At 43.4% G+C, this 22,322-nt stretch overlaps 1 protein-coding gene across 2 annotated transcripts in view; it reads left to right on the forward strand.

Moving 5' to 3' along the window:
* Positions 1-22,322, forward strand: part of SYN3 (synapsin III) — a 785,331-nt gene that overhangs the window by 26,994 nt on the left and 736,015 nt on the right. For both annotated transcript variants that reach the window (XM_006897530.1, XM_006897529.1), the window contains exon 2: positions 15,515-15,572. In XM_006897530.1, the coding sequence (XP_006897592.1) occupies positions 15,515-15,572 (58 nt within the window). The remainder of the gene's footprint in view (positions 1-15,514; positions 15,573-22,322) is intronic.

A 22,322-nucleotide genomic window follows, 5' to 3' on the forward strand; every position in this document is an offset into this window, starting at 1 on the left:
CATGGTGCTGCCAATTAGTCTAGTGGTGAGAATGTTTTTCTTCTTAATGTTGAGCCATATTGAAGGCTACAGTTCTTGACCTTCTGTAGCAAATGCTTCAGGTCCTCCTCAGTTTCTGTAAGCAGGGTTGTGTCATCTTTATAATGTAGATTGTTAATGAGTCTTCACCAATCCTGATGCCACATTCTTCCTCATAAAGTCCTGCTTCCCAAATGAGCTGTTCTGCATATAGATTGAAAAGGTATGGATAGAGGACACATCCCTGACACATTCCTTTCCCGATTTTGAACCATGCAGTGTTTCCCTGCTCTGTTCTGAGGACTGCTTCCTAGTCCAAGTATAGGTTTCACATAAGCACAATCAAGTGTTCTGATATGCCCATTTTCCTCAAGGTTAGCCACAGTTTTTTGTGATCCACATAGTTAAATGCCTTTGCATAGTCAATAAAATACAGATAGACATTCCTTTGGTACTCTTTGCTTTCTGCCAAGATCCATTTGACTTTGGCAATAATGTTTCTAGTGCCACAACCTCTTCTAAACCTAGCTTGTATTTTTGGCAGTTCTCTGTCAATGCATGTACTGTTCAGTTGTTTCTGGGTGATTTTCAGCAGGATTTTGCTAATGTGTGAAATTAGTGATGTTGTTTTTATGTGCCCTCGAGTCGTTTGCAACTCATAACAACCCTATGTACAAATAGCCCTGAAACCTGCTCTGTCCTGTGCCCACTTTATGGTTTCTGACACACCTACCCCCTCTACCCCAGTCACTGAGTCAATCCATCTCATTAATTGTCTTCCTCTCTTGCTCTATTTTACATAGGGTTTTTGAAGGCCTATTATTTCAGAAGTGGATGGCTTACCCTCTGTCAGGTCAACTTTTTTTTGGAATGAGAATAAATATAGATCTTCTCCAGTCAGTTCATCAGGTAGTGTCCTCTAGATTTCTTGGAATAACCTGTTAAGCACGTCCAGGCCTGCATCTGTTTATTGAGATACGTCAGTTGGTATTCTATGCATTCCTATGGCTTTATATTTTTTGCCAACTTCTTCAGAGCAGCCTGAACTTCCTCATTCATTACCATTGCCTCTTGATCTTATGTTGTTTCTTGAAATTCTGTGTGGGGTTGTGTTTTGGTTTTTTGTTTTTTTTTTTAAAGCAAGAGTGGCATCCACTTCCTAAACAACATGCCTCCAGAAACTCTATAAACTTGGATAAATGTTCATCGTTGTAGAAGGGCTTCAGGCCTTTTGTTCATAGGGTTGCTGTGCTCGACTCGAAGGCAATCAACAACAACAACAATGCTTTTGGTTTTCTAACTTAATTAGAAATTAAACACTATATAGTCTTATATACTTTCTGTTTTAATCATGCAGTGTTTCCTTGCTCTGTTCTGACGACTGCCTCCTGGTCCTGCTATAGGTTTCGCATAAGAACAACCAAGTGTTCAGGGATTCCCACTCTTCTCAGAGTTAACCACAGTTTGTTGTGATCCACACAAATGCCTTTGCATAGTCAATGAAACAATGATAGACATTCCTCTGGTACTCTCTGCTTTCAGCCAAGATCCATCTAACATGAACTATAATATTCCTAGTATCATGGCCTCTTCTAAACCTGGTTTGCACTTCAGGCAGTTCTCTATTTATGTGCTGTTCCAGTCAGTTTTGGATAATCTTCAGCAGAATCTTTCATGCATGTGATATCAGTGATCCAGATTTCTTGGCACAACTTGTTGAGCACATCCAGGGCAGTGTTTGTTAAAATATGTCAATCAGTATTCCATAAATTCCTGGGGCCTTGTTTTTGGCCAGTTCTTTCAGAGCAAAGAAACACTACATGGTTCAAAATTGGGAAGGGTGTACACCAGGGATATATCCTATCTCCATACCTTTTAAATCTATATACTGAACAGATCATCCAGGAGGCTGGAATCTATGAGGAGAAATGTGGCATCAGGATTGGAAGTAGACTCCTCAACAATCTGTGTTATGGAGATGACACAACCCTGCTTGCTGAAACGGAAAAGGGCTTGAAGCACTTGCTGCAGAAGGTCAAGGACAGCAGCCTTAAATATGGACTGAAGCTCAACATCAAGAAAACAAAGATTCTCACCACTGGGCCGATTGGCAGCACCATGATAGATGGTGATGAGATCAAGATTGTTAACAGCTTTAGTTTGCTTGGCTCCATAATCAACACTCTTGGTACCAGCAACCAGGAAATCAAAAGACAAATTGCACTGGGAAAGTCAGCTATCAGAGACCTCTCCAAAGTACTGAAGTGCGCCTCTTCCAGGCCATGATCTTTGCAATTGCTTGCTATGCATTGGAAAGCTAGACAATGACTAGGGATGATAGAAGAAAAATTGATGACTTTGAGTCATAGTGCTGGAGAAGAGTATTGAATATATTGTGAGCTACTAGGAGAACAAACAAATTCGTCCTAGAGAGGGTGAGACCAGGCTGCTCCTTGGAGGCAAGGATACTGAAGCTCTGTCTGAGATACTTTGGACATATTGCAAGATGAAATCTGTCTTTGGAGAGGGACATCATGTTTGGGAGGGTGGACGGACAGTGTAAGAGAGGAACACCCTCAAAGAGATGGATTGATTCAGCCACTGGGATAATGGAGGAGGTGTGTCAGAGACAATAAGATAGGCACAGGATAGAACAGGGTTTAGGGCTCTTGTACATAGGGTCGCTATGAGTCACAGGTGACTCGACGGCACATAACAACAACCACAGTACTTTCTATATCTTCCTTATGCCATCCAAACTCTATTTCAAGAATAATGAGATACTAGTCACTTGCATGTTGGCATGTATTACCTCTCCTGTGGACATTTAGCAGATGAGTTCTTGGTAGATGGCCAGTGAAGTTTTGCTAAGAGAATGCCTTAACCTTCTAAATATTAACCCTCTTCATGGACTGAAGAGACGTAGACTTCCAGATACCCATGAAAGTGAGTAAGACACTCTTGTGTCGTAGGGTACAAGGGAAGTAGGGACTGGGAGATGACATTCTAGATACTCTATCCCATTCTCTGCAGTGACGGGGAGGGGGTGACTGGTGACTCTGTGTACCCCAAAAGCCTGTTGTGGGAGGAAGGGGGGCTCTCAGGGAGCAGTTGAGGCCAGCTGCCATCATACTAAACACAAGAATGCAGACATTCCATTTAGAGCAATGCCAATGCTGTTGCCTTCCTCCCTTGGGGAGAGGAAATGACCCCTCACTTCCCCAGGGACACACCCAACTGACCTCAGCACTCCACCCGTCCTGTTGTAGGACAAGCAAGAAAGAAACAAACATTAGCTCAGCACCTGCCAGCTGCCAGGACATCATTTATGGAGTTCCTGTAGCAGATGCAATAATAATTTTTGTCAATAAAGGAACAGGATCACAAAGACGAGCATTTGTCTCAGGTGGCATTAGGAAATAATGAACAGAGTACAGACAGGCCTGTCTCTGACACTGACAGTGCCTGCCCACTTCTGTTCCTAGCGAGATAGACTTCTGCCCCAGAAGGTTGCCAGACACGCTCCAGACATGAGTCCTAACTTAATCCTCATAATAACTCTATGGGTAGTTTTGCTTATCCCCGTTCAGATGAAGAAGCAGAGATGGTCCAAAATCGTGCAGTTAGATAGTTCTAGAGCTGCCAGCCCAGGGCCAAGTCTTCTGCTCCGTGGTTATCACTCATTTCTTCTGCCCATTTGGAGACAAGTCCCAAGAAAATTCTGCAACATCTTGAGTCTACCCAGCTCATTTGTTCTTGTCTGTGTAGTGTATACACACACACACACACACACACACTCTCTCTCTCTCTCACACACACACACACGGACCCTGTCACCTTCATCTCTTTGGCCTTCAGACCTAGCAAAGAATAGATTCAAATATTGGGTGGATCATTTCATCAGAGAAGTTCATACCCTCAAATTGGGTTGTGGTGCCTTTCCATGGGGTGATCTAAATCTTGGTGCCTGGTGCCCTCTCTACCCATTGTCCATTTGCCTATCTCTTTTGCCCACTAGGTAACAATAAATTCCTGGAGGTCAAGAACTATGTTGCCTTCAATAGTTGCTTTCGTAGAACTTGTAAGCTCTGTCACATGGCTGTTGTTGTATCCTCAGCTGTCCCAAGTATGTGCTGTCGTGTTGACTGCAAACTCATAACAACCTTAGGAACAGCAGATCTGAACCCTGGCCTGTCCTGTGCCGTCCTCACTATCTCTAGCACACTTGAGCCCATTGCTCCTGCTACCATGTCTATCTTGTTGTGGCTCTTCCTCTCTTACATTGCCCTTCCACCTTTTTACACATGAAGTCCTTGCAGGATGGAATTTCACCATCCTTCCTCCACGGAGCACTCTTGTTTTCCTTTCTTCAGGACAAGTCTTTTTATTCTCTTGGAAATCAGTGGGATATGTTGTACTCTTTTGCAATACCACAGTTCAAAAGAATATCTTTTTTTTAATACTGGCTTGTTTACAGAGTTCGTATACATTATTTTTCACACTGGATCTTTCCCATATGCTTCACCCACCCAAAGGCATCTGTTATTCTGTTAGTCTTAGTCATTGTCCAACTTTCAGACTCATAACAAGCAATTAAGAAGACAGTGACTTGGATCAGGTGCCCCTTAGTGTTCAAGCTGACATCATTACTCTTCAGTATTCTTCAGAGGGCCCTGACAACAGATTTTCCCCAGTGCAATAAGTCTCTTGATTTTTTTAAAACATATTTTTATTTTATACTGATTCGCATACAAAATTCATATAAATTGGTTTTCATAAGATTGTTCCCATACATTGTTCTATAAAATTGTTCTTGTTGTTGCTTGCCTTTGAGTCGAGCACGACTCATAGCGACCCTATGAACAAAAGGCCTGAAGCCCCTCTACAACTGTCAACATTTATCAAAGTTCATAGAGATTTCGGAGGCATGTTGTTTAAGAAATGGATGCCACTCCTTCCAAACCTGTCACAGAATGTTATTGGTTGAGTCACCTGCGATGCATAGTGACCCTGTATAGAGCAGCTCTGAATCCTTCCCTGTCCTGAGTCAATTTCACGAATTCTGACACACCAACCCCTATCACCCCAGTTACTTTATCAATCCATATCATCCAGGTTAGGAAAAGAAATAGCTTGTCCCATCAGAATAGCTAAAAATAGCTCTTAAATAATTAAAATACTGCACTGTATACACATTTATACACTGAAATATCGGTAACAAACGCATGGATATGTAATTCACATTAAAAATAAGAAAATTTAGATTGGTAAACTTAATGGTCTAAATTTCATAGATAAACTTGATATTATTTGTCTCCAAAACTTACATAGTATTTGTCAACAATTTTTATAATAAAATATTTTTTAAAAAATAATAAATTCTTTTTTAAATAAAATATAAATTCTTTAATAAAAATCTTTTACTACTCTTAAAAATACATAACATGTATCACCTCTCTCTGTCTTTTCCTGTTGGCTAGTCTTCTGTTAGTATATTGCAGTTGTTAGGTGCCATTAAGTCATGTACCTCTCCCATCATTGCTGCTGTTATGTGCCATCGAGTCACTTCTGACTCAGAGTGACCCTATACACAATAGCTCTTCACCCTGCTCTATCATGTGCCAACCATATTGTGTCTGACACACCTACCCCTATTACCCCAGACACGGAATCAATCCATCTCATCGAGGGTCTTCCTCTCCTGCACCGTTCCTCCACCCTCCCAAGCATGAGGTCCCTCTCCAAGGACTGGTCCCTCCTTGCAACATGTCCAAAGTATGTCAGACGAAGCACTGTTAATCCATGCCTGCCATTACCGTGCTTTTTCAGGTCTCCACTGGATCTTTCCTAATTCCTTTACCCCCTTTCTCTGTCCACCAAATTCTGTGACCTTGTGATTCCAGCCCCTGCCCTCACTAGCCCACCATCTCCCTCCCCTTCCCCCTTGGACTTTGTACATGTCTTTTTCATAATCTTTCTATATTCACAATAATGTTCTTATGTAGTATTTGTCCTTGCTGAGTTAGTTCGCTCAACATAATGCTCTCCAGCCTCTCTCATTTTACTATTTTGAAAAAATAGTATTTTTAGAAATTACTGCTTCTGAGCCCTGCGTAGTATTCCATCAGGCGAATGCACCACAATTTCTTAGTCTGTTCATTTGTTGACAGGCATTTGAGCTGTTTCCATTTTCTTGCTGTTGTGAATAATGCTACTATGAAGGTTAGTGTGCAACTCTCCATTTGTATCTCAGTTCTATTTTCCTCGGAGTGTATTCCTAGCAGCTGGGACATATGGGATTTCTATGTTTAGCTTTTTGAGGAAACACCAGACTATCTTCCACTGTGGTTGTACCATTTTACAATCTCCCCAACAGCATATGATAGTTCCAATCTCTCTACATCCTCTCCAACATGTATTCTTGACTGCTGGTACTAAGTGTATTAATGTATCAAAATAAGATTAAATCACTGACAACTTCAGTTATTTCAACATCTGTCATGTCATTGCTGAGCTGCTTTGTTTTCTAGATGATACTTTGACATTGGTACATAGTATTGTTACATGCTGTCAAGTCACCTGTGACTCATAGCTACCCTATGTACAATAACTCTGAAGCCTGCCCTGTCCTGAGACAGTCTCACTGACTCCAACACACCTACCCTCATTGCCCCAGTTACCCTATCAATCCATCTCACCTGGGGTCTTCTCCTGCACTTTCCCTGCACCTTTCCAAGCATAATGTCCTTCTCCAAGGACTGGTTGCGCCTGGTCACGTGCCCAAAGTATGTGAGATGGAGTTTCAAAATCCTAGTCTCCAAGGACAAACTTGGTTTCACTTTCTCCAAGATGGACCTATTTGTTTTCTTGGCAGTCCATGGTATGTTCAAGACTCTTCTTCAGCCCCACATCTCAAAGGTGTCAGTTCTTCTTCTATCATCCTTAGTCATTATCCAGCTCTCTGATGCATAGCAAGTAATTGCGAAGACCATGGCCTGGATCAGGCGCACCTTAGCCTCTAGACTGACATCGTTACTTCTCAGTACTCTGGAGAGGTCCCTGATAGCAGATTTTCCTTAGTGCAATTTGCCTTTTGATTTCCTTACTGTTGGTGCCAATAGTGTTGATTGTGAAGCCAAGCAGTCAATCACTGTTCACAACCTCAGTCTCTTCTCCATCCATCATGGTGCTGCTAATTGGCCCAGTGGTGAGAATCTTTGTTTTTTTGATGTTGAGCTGGTGGTCCATAAGTGTTTGTTAAGGTTCTGATTGTGACAATGGTATAGATGGAGTCAGACAGTGTTTCATTCTATAGCATGAATCAATCAGGAGCTGCTCTGTGGTGGCTGACAACAACAACAACAACACAACAACAATGTGCCTTCCCAGAAGTCTGCCCTTAGAAACCATCTTAAGTCAAATTCTCCCTGTTCCCAGGTACCTTAGCCACCGTCATTTCAGTGTATTTATTTCTTTCCTAATTCTCATTATTATAATATTTAAGCCTAGTTTATTTTGGTCTTTTCCATGAGCATATAAGTCTTACTAGAACTGGAACCATGTCTACTCGCCTCCACCTCCTGTGCCTGGTACAATGCCCAGTCCCTACCAAACTCAGTAAATGGTGGTTAAATAAGGAAATGATTAAAGGAGCTCCCGCACCATCCCCCTCACTTAACTTCCTCCTCTTTTTATCTGCTTGGAGACAAAGGGTATTACAGGCCACACTCCAGGAAAACTCCTCATCTACCTCATCAGGATCTTAATGAGACTGAAAGTGTTACATCTTATCATTTTGCAGTTGCTTGGTTTATCAGACCAGGGAGGCTCTAAGAGAACTTGCACGTTACATCATGATGTACTTGGATTTTAAGGGGACACAATTCAGTCCATGACCCCTGGGGGTGATAGATTGGCACAGTAATACAGAAATGGGCTCGAGCATGTGGGTAATTGTGAAGATGATGACGAGTCAGTCAAGAATTGATTCATAAAGTCACTGTGAGACAGAGTCAGTGGCAACTACTACCTTCCAGCAGGGGCACTGTGTACCTGAGACAGAACTTTCTAGCTCTCTCCTCCCTCGGGGGATCATACCACAGCCTGGCGACACTGATGCTACATCCCATACTGATATGTTACAGGATCTTGCTTGGTCACAGGCTGTTATATTTGTTATGTGCTGGAGAGGAGGAACTGACTCCTGGCTGACCCTCCAGCAAGTTTTCAAACACTGTAAATCACGTGGAAGAGCTTACCCATCTTTCTCCTGAGGAGCAACTGGTGGGTTTGAACCACATCCCTTCCGGTTGACTGTCTGACTCCTTACTGCTACTCCAACTCCTTAGGGCCAGGGCACCATGGCTGTTAAGGAGTATTCCCCAAAAGCCATGCTAATGTCCCAAGCCCCGTACCCACACATATAACCCTGCTTGGGGGGGGAGGATTTCTTTTGGTATGTAAATTAGGGATCCTAACCCTACTCCCTTCTAGGTAGTGTCTTATAAAAAGAGCCCAGTCAGTTCAAGGACACACAGGGGAAGACAGATGGCCTGTGTGGAGCCATCTAACAGCAAAGGAACACCATGCAACATGCAAGCTACTGGCAAGGAAAGGTGAATCCAATGCCTGGATCTGGATTTGCAGCCTCCAAAACGTGAGGCAATCCATTTCTGTTCGATAAAGCCACTCGCTTTGCCATATTTTGCTGAGGCAGCCATAGGTAACTGAGATACAGGTGAATCCTGCGTGAGCTGACTCGGCTCTTCCTTCTCTGCTGAAGCCAAGCAAAGAACTCAATACCTGTTCCTTATAAACCTCGGGCACACACCACATCCCGCCTCTCCAGATGAGGGCTTTCCCACCCGAGGCAGTGCCGGGTTTATAATATTTTCCTTCCTGGTGCCTCTGATGTGGCAGTAAAAATATGAGACCACCCACCGAGATAGAAGCTTCACGGGTTCAGGAGCGAGCCCACCCCCTCCCTAATGCCAAAGGCTTCCCTGATTGGCTGAGGTTTTCAGGGCCCCTGCTCACAGGATGGACATATTAGGGCAGTAGAGGAGGCAATTGAATAGGACACAAAGTCCCACAGCGGGACACAGAGTCCCAGGGCAGGACACAAAGTCCCAGGGAGGGACACAGAGTCCCAGGGCACAGTAGAGGCATCTATCTGACCTGAGGTCAGACGGTCCATCACTTAGAGAGGCCCAACCCCCAAGGCATCTAGAATTCCAGGCCGTCCTGCCCTGACTTCTTGCCAGCCAGAACTGTTCCGAGGCAGATCGAGCCTGCATGAGCCCCCCAGCAAGAAGGCAGCAGTGTGTGTGGCCTGTCAGGAGACAGACTTCTGACACCCGGCCAGCCAGAGGGATGGACTCTCGGTTTCAGCAGAAGTCTGTCTGACCTTGCAGTGAGCATTGCAGAGATGGGCAAATCAAGCCCTTCTCCCAGGGACATGAGACCTCTCCAAGGCCAGAGTGACTTGGCTGTGATTGGTGGAGTGCACAGGGCTCTGGGCTCTGGGTTAGAATCACGTGGTAGATAGCTTGGACACAACACACACAAGGTCCTCTACACCCCAGTCTTGGGCTGTGTATGTTAATTACAGAAACCTACCAGTAGGTGGCAGTGAAACATCTCGAGGAAGAGATACCCAGTCCACAAAATGTATTAAAACTGCCATGTGCCTCACCATGTCCTCCTGGACCCTGGAGATGCAGTGAGGATCGGGATGCAGTCTCTAGCTTTCAAGAACTTACAGGCAAAATGTGTGGGCACAAGAAATGGACAAGCAATGTGCAAGTGAGGTGAGGGAGATCATGGGTGGGGATCAGAGACTACGCCAAAGAGAAGCCCAGGTGAGAGACAGCCAGAAGGACCCAAGCAACTGAGCTGCGTGTATCCAGAGTCTTGGAGGCAGAAGAACGGAGGATGTAGTTAGGGAATTGCAGGAAGCTGGGTGTGTGTATGGGGCTGGGGCGAACAGGAAGAGGGATGGGAAGGAGGCCACAGATCAGGAGATCAAGGGGTCTGGCTTGAATCCCCAAGAACTTAAAGGAAGAGATTTAACCCACCCTTGTCACTTAGAGGTTGATGCTGAACAGAGACGACTCCATCTGGAACGTGTGGGGGACTGCTCCCCTCTCCACCATGCCTCAGCCACAAGTGTCCAATAGAAGGCGGAGAGATAAGAAAGGGATTACAGGCCATGTGTCCAATATCATCATCAATCACTTGTTATACTAGGATCTGAGATGGGATGGATCAACACAGAATGAATCCTAATTCTATTCTGTAATCCACATGAGGATAAGATCCTGGTTGGTTTCTTTGTGGGGCTGTACCATACGCACGCTCCTGGTAGGCACCGAATGGGCACACCCGAGTTGTGTGTTTGTGGTTCCTGAGCTACATAGTTTTGATCTGACTATGTTTCAGAAGCTACAGCAAATATTTTATACCTTGAATTTCATTTAATCCTCCCAGTGATCCTATGAAATTATTGTTGTTGTTATGTGCTGTGGAGCTGAGGATAACCCATAGTGACCCTATAAACAATGGCCCTGAACCCTGCCCTCTCCTGAACCAACCTCTCTATCTCTGACACACCTGCCCCGTGCCACAGTCACTGTGTCAACCTATCTCATCTGGGGCCTACTTCTCCTACACTGACCTTCCACCTTCTCCAAGGACTGGTCTCTCCTGGCCATGTGCCCAATGTATATGAGATGGAGTTTAAAAATCCTTGCCTCCAAGGACCAAACTGGTGTCAACCTCTCCAGGACTGACCTTTTTCTTCTCTTGGCAGTCAATAGTATGTTCAGTACTCTTCTCCAGTACTACAACTTAAAGACATGGATTCTTCTGTCATCCTTATTCACTGTCCAGCTCTCGGATGCACAGGAAGCCATTCAGATGATCACGGCCTGAATCAGGCTCACCTTAGTCTCTAGACTAATACTGTTGCTCTTCTGTGCTCTGGAGAGGTCCTTGATACAAGCTTTTCCTAATGCAATTAATCTTTTGAACTCCTAACTGCTGGTGCCAAGAGTGTAGACCGTGAAAATCCAAGATGAAATTGTTAACAACCTCGATCTTTTCTCTATCATGATGTTGCCACTTGGCCTGGTGGTAAGGATCTTTGTTTTCTTGATGTTGACATGAAATCTATATGAAGGCTGCTGCTCTTATTTCACAGATGTGGAAACTGAGGCACATAGCAATTGAGCAACTTTCCCAGGGTTGAGTGAGAGGTGGAGCTGGGATTGCATTCAGGCCTTTTGGCTCTAAGTATACAAAATTTCTGCTTGTTTGCATAGAATATGGCATCCATTTCTTCCCACAACCTTGCCTTCTCGGTGTGGTCACCTTGAAAAATATGGAAACTGAGACCGAGAGGAGGAACTTGTGTTAGATCACATAATGAGTGAGTCAGAGAGCTAGAATTTTGATCCAAGTCTGTATAATTCTAATTTTTCCCCCAGTAAACCAGTTGCTTTTGTTATTATTGACCATCTGGATATTCTATGAAGCACCCAGTGCTTCCCTTACACCCAACCTAGAGACCTTTGCCTTGGCTCTCACTAGCTTTCCCTCTCCTGACAGCACAGGGGTTACCATGGCCCTGTAAAGTGTGCTCTGTGTGTGAAGAACCCTAGAATCCCTTACCCAAGTGGACCAGGGCTCATTCTCCTGAGTCGTCTTCCTAAGGGATAGAAAGTGTGCAGTTGTTTGAGAGGGTGAGTGAACCCTTGTTCATTTGTTTATAGATTGTCCATATGTCTGCTCAAGGAACCCCTGTGGCAGAAGACATAGAAGAGGACAAGAGGAGAATGAGGGAAACAATGGGTTAGGGCTGGCAATACAAGCCAGCAATGCCTCCTCTGCCATATTATAGGCTCAAACTCTCAAGAAATTTGTCATGTTTCTATTTGGAACCTTCCAGGCCATGATAAAGTTGTATTTGCCAGAGAAGGATGGACACGTTTTCTTGAAAGCTTTGTCACTTGCCAAGTATTTAGACATATGGGACATTGGTCTGCATTTGTTCTTTTTGCCTCAGTTCCTTCAAATATTAGGAAAAAAACCTGTTATGGTGACTAGAGTTTGCCAACACTACATGATTAAATGCTTAAACTACAGGAAAAGTTCCCCTTTGGACAAGCTGGTCATACCCACATTTTCTAAAAAACCATCCATAAGAGGGAAAAAAGACATAAATTAAACCTTTATTTTGAGTCCGACTGACAGCTCTTGTGCCACTAAATCCCAGTTCATTGACAGCTAAACACCTGTCAGCATTGTAGGAAAAATGCCACTAATATGGAGCTGTGAGCCTGTGATTTAGGAAGTCTTGGGACGAGTGAGTTTGGAAACAGAGACTGAAGCTTAGTCAGTTTACAGAAAGGATTCTTTCTTTCACAAATGGAAGATTGCAGGGGAAAATATTTGGCAATATTCATACTTCATAGAAAAGAGTAGGAGAAGAAATATAGGAGAAGATTCCAGAAGCTTCCCGCTAATGTAGTGCTTCTATGTAATTGGTAAGAAGCCAGCCACGTGGCCACACCTAATTGCAAGAGAGAATTGGGAAATCCAGTTTTATGTGCCCATATATTAACTTGTTTATTTTGGAAGGAGAGAATGGATATTGGAGGAGCACAGATCCATTGCTGTCCCAAAGAAGGTTTAAGAGAATTTCTAACACAGGGCCCAGGTCCTGCAAATGCTAAGAGCTATTAATTTCGTTATATCAACAATCACAAAACCAAATGGAAACTCTTATGACTCTGGTTTAGTGTGTGGAAGAATATCAGAACTTGGGAGTATCCTAATTATAGCCACAAATTTTCAGGGTTTGACAAAAGCATAGATTTGGGATTGGAAGGTTTGGGTTGAAGTCCATTAGACAAAGTATTATGTTTCTGCATTTTGATTTCTTTATCTGCATGACAGAGAATTCAGGGGATGCCGTTCATAGGGAACTGAATTGTTAACCCAAAGGTGGGGCCTCACTCGTGGTTCAAAACCACTAGCGGCTCCAAAGAAAAAAAGCTGGGTAATATCCTCTCATACCGTTCACAGCCTCTGAAAGCCTGCCGGAGGGTCAGCTAAGAGTCAGAGGCGACTCCAAGGCAGCAAGAATTCTTTTATCTGCAGGAAGATGATGGTCACGATGTTTCATGGGAAAGGCAGTAGGAAAGAGCTTCTAGCACTGTTTCTGGAATAGCGTCAACACTCAGTATGTGCTCCCCCCACCCCCGCTTCAGTCCACCATCTCTTCATTTAGTCACTCATTCAACAGATGCTTGTTGAACTAAACCCTATGCTTGGTGTCGGTGATAGAATGATGACTTAGAGAGATTGTGCCTGACTTCAAGGAACTGTGTCCGAGTTTAGGCATGAAATGAGGCTGTACAGATCATGAATTATATAGTTGTAACTAGTATGATAAAAGGACAGTATGAAAAGGAGATCCATATGAGAAGAGAGAATAAAGAGGCCGTGATTAGGGTGAATATAGAGAAACATGGACAAGTAGGTGGATTTGAGAAATAATTCAACCAGAATCAACAGGGATACGGAAGGAGAAAGAACTGTACCTTAGCTTTCTAGCGCTGCCATAGCAGAGACACCACAAGTGGGAACAGAAATGTATTTTCTTACAGTAAATCCAAGTTCAAGGCTTAGTTTCTTGTCTATTTCAGTAGATGCATCTGCCTTTTTTGTTTTGTTTTGTTTTCTTCTCCTCACTTTGTGGGTTTCTGTGTCTATTCTTCTCTTTTTGTAAAAGTGATTAGGATTAGGGTTTGGCTTGCTCAGGTGTGACTTCATTAGCATGCCAAAAGACAACCTTTACTTCCAAAGAGAATTCTATTCACAGGTTTGTTGTTGTTGTTTTTAGGTACTGTCAGTCCAGTCAAGTACAATTCATAGTGACCCTATGAATAAAAGATCTGAATCCTGTTCTATCAGGTGCCATCCTCACACTTCCTGACACACAAGAGCGCATTACACCAGTCACTGTGTCAATCCATCTTGTTGAGAGTCTTTCTCTCCTTCACTGACTCTCCACCCTTCCCAGCATCACGTCCCTCTCCAAGGAATAGCCTCTCTTAGCAACATGTCCAAAGTATGTGAGGCAAAGTCTCGTCATTCTTGCCTGCAAAGAGCACTCTGGCTGCACTTTCTCTAAGACATAGGTATTTGTTCTCTTGGCTGTCCATGGGATACCCAGTGCTCTTTTGGTGTGTATATTAATTGTGTTTGGAGAGAAGACTGTTCTAAGTGGTAAAGCATTTGTCTGTCAGTTTGCTGTACTGAGATAACTTGAGGTTGCTGTGATAATGAAATCTGTGCCACTGAGGTGTCAAATGCCATAAAGGTCACCCATGGTGGACAGGTTTTGGTGGAGCTTCCTGATTAAGACAGACTAGGAGGCAGAAGGGCCCATCCACTTTCTAAATTACAGGCCTTTGAAAACCCTATGAGCACTAAAGAAAGAGGACATTTACAGGTAGAGAGGTCAAAATATTTTTTTTTTATGGCTGCGAGTGCACAGCTCATGCATAACAAATGGACAAGATTGAGGTTTTGGTTTTTGCTTTAAGTGATGGGTCCCATTTACTGATAATGAGGAAAACAGAGGCAGGGTGTAAGGTAAAGTCAGTGGAAGATGGATGGATGGATGGAGGGAGGGAGGAAGGGAAGGTGGGATAGAGGGAGTGAGGGAGGGATGGATGGATGGATGGATGGATGGATGGATGGATGGATGGATGGATGGACAAAAAGAGAGTTAAAGTGATAATTCATTAGACAGATCGACAGAAAAATAGGTGGATGGATATTTTATCAAATCTTTGATGGAGCATATAAAGTATAACTCAATAAAATGGTTCATGATACCACACTACTTGTTTACAGCCTCACCCCCTCATTGCCTTCGAGTCAGAACCATCCATAGCTCACCCTCCAGTGGGTTTCCAGAAGCTACAAATTATGTGGAAGGAGTTTGCCCATCTTTCTGCCATGGAGCAACTAGTAGACTTGAACCTGTGTGCCTTGGGATTGACAGCACAACTCTAGCCACTCGGCTTCCGAAGCTCATTTGTATGACGTTTTAAAACTTTAAAAGCTTAAAAAAAAAAAAAAAAGAAAAAAAAACAACTTTAAAAGCTTAAAATAACTGTCAGAAAATATGTAGGACTGATATTAATACCTTCATTTTACAGAAGATAAAACTGAGAAACATGGAGGGAAGTGACTTGGCAGAGCCAGAACTTTCATCTCCAGATTTGTTCACCCTTCTCATGTTTCTTCCTTCAAGCACTGCCTGTGAATAATGAAGATCAAGGGCGATGAAGGAAGACAGAATGTGTCTGGGTGTCCACTTGTAGGGGTGAGGCCTTCGGAAGAAAGAATATATATATATATATAAAGTGTGAACCAGCCTATATATGTCCTTACTCAGTAAATTCCTTTCTCTCTTTCACAGGGCCAAATACTTTCATGGAAAAAGAGTGAATGGAGAGGTTGAGATCCGAGTGGAACAGGTAGGTGCACTCTGAGTCATCAACTTTCATGCCGGCCTCTCTATAATGAGGGGTGTTTACAGGAGCAAACTGATTGTCACTTAAATGGCCATCATGAGCTAGCATCGTTTAGAGAAGCCCTGGCCCAGGTCCTCTTTGTCCTTAACCCCAGAGTCTCATCAAACTCTAGGTTTATCTGTCCTATGGTTTTTATTCTAGCAGCAACGCTTTTCTTCAGGGGCAATCTCGAGTAGGATTCCTTTCTTAAAAATGGATCAAAGAGAGATGATGCTTTGATGGAAATATGAAGCGGTGAGGTGTTCCTCAAAAGTCTGTCTGTCCTACCATGCTGCGCATTCCTCTGTGGTTCCTGAGAACTCTTCTTGGGGCTAAAGATTTTCGTTTTGGAGCCTAATAGGTTGGAATTCTAGATCCCTGCTGTGGTAGATGTTGAGAAATTGACTTTATCTCTTTGTGCCTCGCATTTCCTGAATTGTTGGGATTAAGAGACTTAAAACCTCAAAAGAGATTAAGGCTCTGAGTACTGGATCTTGTTACTAGTGCTAATAGCAATGTGTACAGGATTATAATTTTATGGGGAAAGAAATACAAACTTCCTTAAGACCACATAGCAAGTCAATGGTAGAATAAGGAGAACAGTTTAGAATCTCCTTACCCCCGTGTCAAGGAATTCTCGCGTTCGATTAGTTACACTGGTTGAGGATTTATCTTCTGTCAAACCCTTTTCTGAGTCTTAACATAACATGTCACAAAGCAAGGACTCTGGAGTACGATTCTAGGTAAAAATCCCAATGTCATCTGTAGTGAGGGGTGACCTTGCCTGGGCATGCTTAAACTCTCTGTAGCTCAATTTCCTTACTGGTACAGTTGGGATAATAAGAGCATCAAACTCACAAGTTACTTTGAAGAACAAGTGAGTTAACCTGGGGAGGGTGGAATGCTTAGAACAGTGCCTAGCACAGACTGGGCACTTCGTAAATGTCACTTGGTCATCATCATCATCATCAAAGGTAGATAATTAATTAAACAGATGAAGTCCTGGGAGAAGATGAACTGAGGATTTCTATGAAAAATAAAGAAATCAAAATGAGTGGTTATGAGTGCTCTTCCACCAGCGTTCCTTGATGTCTGAGAGGAACAGAAAGACCTCCCGAGTATTAAACTGAGTTGGCTTAATATTAAAACGCCTACACTGTGAATTTAAATTTGATCCTGTGGCTTTCAAGTCAACCCAATGTCTATTGGTTTTCCTTCCATGGCGAAGAGAAGGCTATTTTTATTCACCTGACAAATATTTGCCAAGTGTCTGTGATGCTAGCTAGCTGGCTAATGTGTGGAGAATGAGGATGTAGGGGCAGAAGTCTTGTCTCCAGAGGTTTGCAGTCTTATGAGGAAGCAAGCAAGGTAAGTCTTTACAGAATGCCAGTATAGGTGGGGTCCAGGTTAGAGCGTTCCATGCTCAGCACTGTGAAGGAGGGACTTCAAATAGTGCCAGAGAGTCTCGGCAGGTAGAGATAATGGTCTGTGGCAAATGTGAGATTCAAGTATTTTGAGTGACAGCAAGGGTGTGAGGAAGTGCAGGGTGTCCAATGGTATGAAACAGGGATTGATTGTATCCAAGACATAACATACTCTCTCTCCTTGCCCCCAACCCATTCCTCCTCAGCTTCTCCTCTCAGCAGTATCTTTTCTTGCAAACACCCTGTGCAGGCTCTTGGATAATTCCTTCTCCTTCGGCCTCTATACCTATTGAGTTACCAAATCCTGTTGGCTTCATATCATGTGACTCGGTCGTCTCTCTGCTTCTTACCCCCAAGTAAACTCGCTGTATCTAGTGACCAAGTGATAAAGGAGCTGTGTTGCCATCATAAAGGCACATGGTTCAAAGCTATCGGCTGTTCCATAGGAGAAAGAAGGGCAGTCTCATCCAGTGTGATGAAAGGACTCTGGAAACCTGATGGAGAGTTGGCTATGCGTCGATTCCGACTCACTGGTCCACAACAAAAACATCCAGATCACAGCTCCCCAACACTACCTTTCCCATCTCCAGCCTGCTTTTCAAACTGAATCCAGAGGGATCTCTATTTAAAAAGCGAATTGGATTCTTTCAAGTCTTAGCTTTAAAACTTCTTCCTCAAAGACTCTTTCTTTGAGCACCTCCACTCAGACCTAAATCCTGTAACCTGATTATTCCCATTCATAGTGCCCCATCTTTGCCTTCTTACCCCTTACCTGCGTGTTTAATCCAGAGATGGAAGTATTTGATCTTTTCTGAATGAGTGTGCAAACCTTCCTTCTTGGATCTCACTCTGTTAAGGAGCACAAGGCTTGGCATATAGTGGAATGAAGCACATATTTGTGGAGTGAATAACTGATAGATTCCACAGATTCCAGCCTGCTCGTCAGTCTCCAAGGATGATAAATCACTACTCCTTTCTCTTCTCTCAAAAATCTGGATTTTCCGTAGACCATCTGGTAAATGCTTAGTTACCAGATGACTAGCCCAGCCTCATCCTATTTGTGGCAACCCCAAAGGCCTGCATTCATTTTCCTCCTTTTCTGTCATTGCTGCCCCCAGTCCAACTTGTGGGTAGAAAGTCTCTGAGGAGGAGCATCAGAGAGGATTGTCCTGAAAATGACTCCCCCAGGAATTCCGCTGACACTCGGACAGTCCAAAACACTCATTGCTATAGAGTCAGCACTGGCTGGTAGCTGACCCCTCCAGTGGTTTTCTGAGGCTGTAAATCACACAGGAGGAGATGGTCTGTTTATCTCCTGAGGAGCCGCTGGTGGATTCAAACTGCCGGAGAGGTGCCAACTCCCCACTGACTACACCACCAGACCCACTACGCTACCAGACCCACTATTGTTTATGGGGACCATCGTGTTGACTGCCATTTACAGTGACCCTATGAACAGCAGAGCAGAATGATGTTGCCCAGCTTCACCAACTCTGACATGCTTGAGTCTGGAATGACAGTCACTAGGGTTACAGATATCCTGGAAAATTTTGGCTCATTTATAGTCATCTTGACATCCAGCCATCCCTCTCTATGGAAGTTAGAAGATAAACAAGCCAGGAGGCCAATTAACACACTGGTAAGTACCCCTACACACACACAGCCAGGAAATAAAAAAAGTATTGCGATGGGAAAGTCTGCTGTTAGGGAGCTCTCCAGGGTACTGAAGAGCAATGGTGTCACTCTGAAGACTAAGGTGCGTCTGATACAGGCTATGGTCTTTGAAATCAATCCCTTGCTATGCATCAGAGAGTTGGACAATGACTAAGGAGGATAGAAGGAGAATTGATGCCTTTGAGCTGTGGTTCTGGAGAAGAGTACTGAATATACAGTGGACTGCCAAGAAAACAAACAGATTCATCCTGGAGAGGGTTAAACCAGGCTACTCCTTGGAGGCAAGGATTCTGGGGCTTCGTCTGACATACTTTGGACATGTTGTAAGAGGCATAGGTCCTTGGAGAGGGACATCATGCTTGGGAGGGTGGAAAGATGGCATAAGAGGATAAGACCCTCTCTGAGGTGGATTGATTCAGTGACTGGGGTAAAAGGGATGGGTGCGTCAGAGGCAGTGCGATTGACACAGGACAGAGTAGAGTTTAGGGCTGTTGTACATAGGGTCGCTGTGAGTCGCAAGTGACTCGATGGCACATAACAACAACAAGAACAACAACAACAACAACAACAACAACAACACACACACACACACACACACACACACACACACACACCCTCTTCCAAGATGTATTTTTCCAAACCCATGTTGGAATTTTACTTGCTTATCTTTGCCCACCTGTATCAATGGGTAGTTCATATAAGCAGCCCCCCAGGAATTTCACATGTTCTCTAGCCCTTGAGAAGCATCTTAGGGAGGAAGCCACTGTTTAGTCTGAGCTAGACTCACATTTTGGGAGCCTGTTTCCCAACTAAGTGCCAAATTAACCAGATAATTGCACTGTCTGGGTTTTGTTGTTCAGAGAGAACGAGTTGGTTATATTTGGCCCAGAGAAAGCCTCCACCCCTTCTCTCTACCATCCTGCCCCCCAACTCCATTCTCCCCAACACACACACACACACACACACACACACACACACACTTCAAAACCTGCTTGCTTCAGCTCTTCTAGAGCCAGGAATCAAGAAACCCTGGAGAGGTCAGTGAGTGGAGCTGCATCATTTTGTATTCCATTACCCAGAGTGTCCTGTTGACTTTGTTCACAGCAGGGTCCTAGAAAGCTCTGAAGGATCTGGCAAGGGTAGTTGGCATGGTAAAGTCTCCTATGCTTATCTTTGAGGCAAAAGGTCTTTCTCTCCACGGGTGCACGTCACCCCTTTGTGGGGTGAAGTAATGAGGTTGATGAATTGATTAATATTAAGGACACACAGTTCTGAGAGACTAGTGCACTAGGACTTAGTGAGATAGAAAGCCTTGCTTCGTTCTTTTCTCATTAAAAAACCCCTGAAATTACTATGTCTCCCTTTCCTTGATGTCAATGGAGATTCCAAAGAGAAAAGAACAATTCCTTTTTCCAGAAGATGGAGAAAAAGGCAATAGGAGGTGTAAACCCTCAGTGTTACAACTCACCCTCCATTGAAGACACTGGGGTAGTTTTACATATTGTTTACATATTCCAGTAGCTTCTTTAGCAAGAGTCCTGGTAGTTTAGTGATTAAGCATACAACTGCAAACCAAGAGGTTAGCCATTCAAACCCACTCAACACTCCTGCAGGAGGAAGATTTGTTGTTGATCTGTTCCTGTAATGATTATAACCTAGAAAAACCTATGGATCATTATGCTCTATTGTATGGGATTGTTATGAGTCAAAACATCTACTCACAAGCAATAATGACCACAGCTCACTTTGAGTTCCTGTCTCTGTGAAATAATGTAGCCAGGATAAGGTTAGGCTGCTGGTTAGAGTCCTATTCATCTTCTCTCCTCCTTTATATATTTCCTCCGCACATGTTTTTATGGAAGCAAAGGTGAGATTTTCCTCTCCTCTTAAGACTAAACACTGAAAGCTTGATGTTTACATTGTTACACACTCACTCTAATTTGATTCCATGATCCTTTTTTTCATTATAAAGTTCATAAAGCTCATATACATTGTTTTCACACCAGATCTTTCCCCTTTCCTTTACCCCCCTCTCCCTCCACCTATCAGATTGTGTGACCTTAATGTTAACAGTTTTAGTTGACTTGGCTCCACAGTCAACACTCTTGGTACCAGCAGCCAGGAAATCAAGAGACGAATTGCTTTGGGAAAGTCAGCTGTGAGGGACCTCTCCAAAGTACTGAAGAGCAGTGGCATTAGTCTGGAGACTAAGGTGTACCCGATCTGGGCTATAGTCTTCGCAATTGTGTGCTATGCATCTGAACAGTAAACAGGGATGATAGAATTGATGCCTTTGAGCTGTGTTGCTGGAGAAGAGTATTGAACATATCATGGACTGCGAGGAAAACAAACAGGTTCATCCTGGAGAGAGTGAAACCAGGCGACTCATTGGAGTCAAGGATTCTGAAGCTTCTTCTGACATACTTTGGGCATGTTGCAAGGAGAGACCAGTCCTGGGAGAGAGATATCATATTTGGGAGAGTGGAGCGACAGCGTAGCAAAGGAAGACTGTCAAAATGGATCGATTCTATGATTGGGGTATTGGGAGAAGTTTTGTCAGAGACAGTGAGGTTGGCACAGGATAGAGCAGTATTTAGGGCTCTTGTGCATAGGATCACTATGAGTTGCAAGCTACTCAACAGCACATAACAACAACAACAACAACCCCCTCCTTGGATCCTCATATTCTACAATAATGGTCTTATGTAGTATTTATATTTATGGGACTGAGTTAGTTCACTTAGCATAATGAATGTTCTTCTTTCCTTCCCATGTTAGGTAGTAATTTACAAAATCATTGCTCTTGTGTGCTGCATAGTATTCTATTGTGTGAATGTACCATTATTTCTTAATCCATTTCTTTGTAATTGGCCATCTGGGCTGTTTCCATGCTCTTGCGATGGTGAATAGTGCTGCTGCGAACACTGGTGTACAAGTCTCTGTTTGTGCCTCAGTTCTCATTTTCTCAGGGTATATTCCAAGCAGTGGAATAGCTGGGTCATATGGAATTTCTATGTTCAGCTTTTTAAGGAAATGCCAAACTGCCTTCCTGAGTGGTTGTACCATCCCACCAACCATGTAAAAGAGTTTTTATCTCACCACATCCTCTCCAACATTTATTACTCCATAATTCTTTGTGTAGAAACTTTTTGAGATGGCCCTGAGAAGTAGCTATTGACCAAAAGTTCTTGTGGTAGATCAAGAAAGTTGCCATCAAGAAAAAGAAATAGAGACTGACAGTTAATTCAGCTCAGTGGATTGGTATCATATTGAACAGCATTTCCAGAAGGAAATGGTTACTTGATAGAAATGTTCTTTGAGAGAATCATTTGACGGCTTGTTATGGGGCTGTACTCTTGATTTTTGTTATGCTCCATCTTCTTAACAGTGATCTATGAAATCCCATTTGTTGGTGTATTGAAGTCATAAAGGCAAGAGAATAAGGGTCCACACTAGGTGGAGCTTTAGAAAATGAACTTGAATGAAATACAGTATCTGGTCTTATAGAAAAACAGCTGCAGAGGAGCAGGATTGGGGAAGTCAATGGGGGAGAAAATAGTTTAAACGTATTATATTTTAGGGCATTATGTTTATCGTAGGAGTACGCAATGAGGGT

The sequence above is a fragment of the Elephantulus edwardii genome, unplaced genomic scaffold (assembly GCF_000299155.1).
Source record: "Elephantulus edwardii isolate Elephantulus edwardi_28Jun2011 unplaced genomic scaffold, EleEdw1.0 scaffold00211, whole genome shotgun sequence".
NCBI classification, from domain to species: Eukaryota; Metazoa; Chordata; class Mammalia; order Macroscelidea; family Macroscelididae; genus Elephantulus; species Elephantulus edwardii.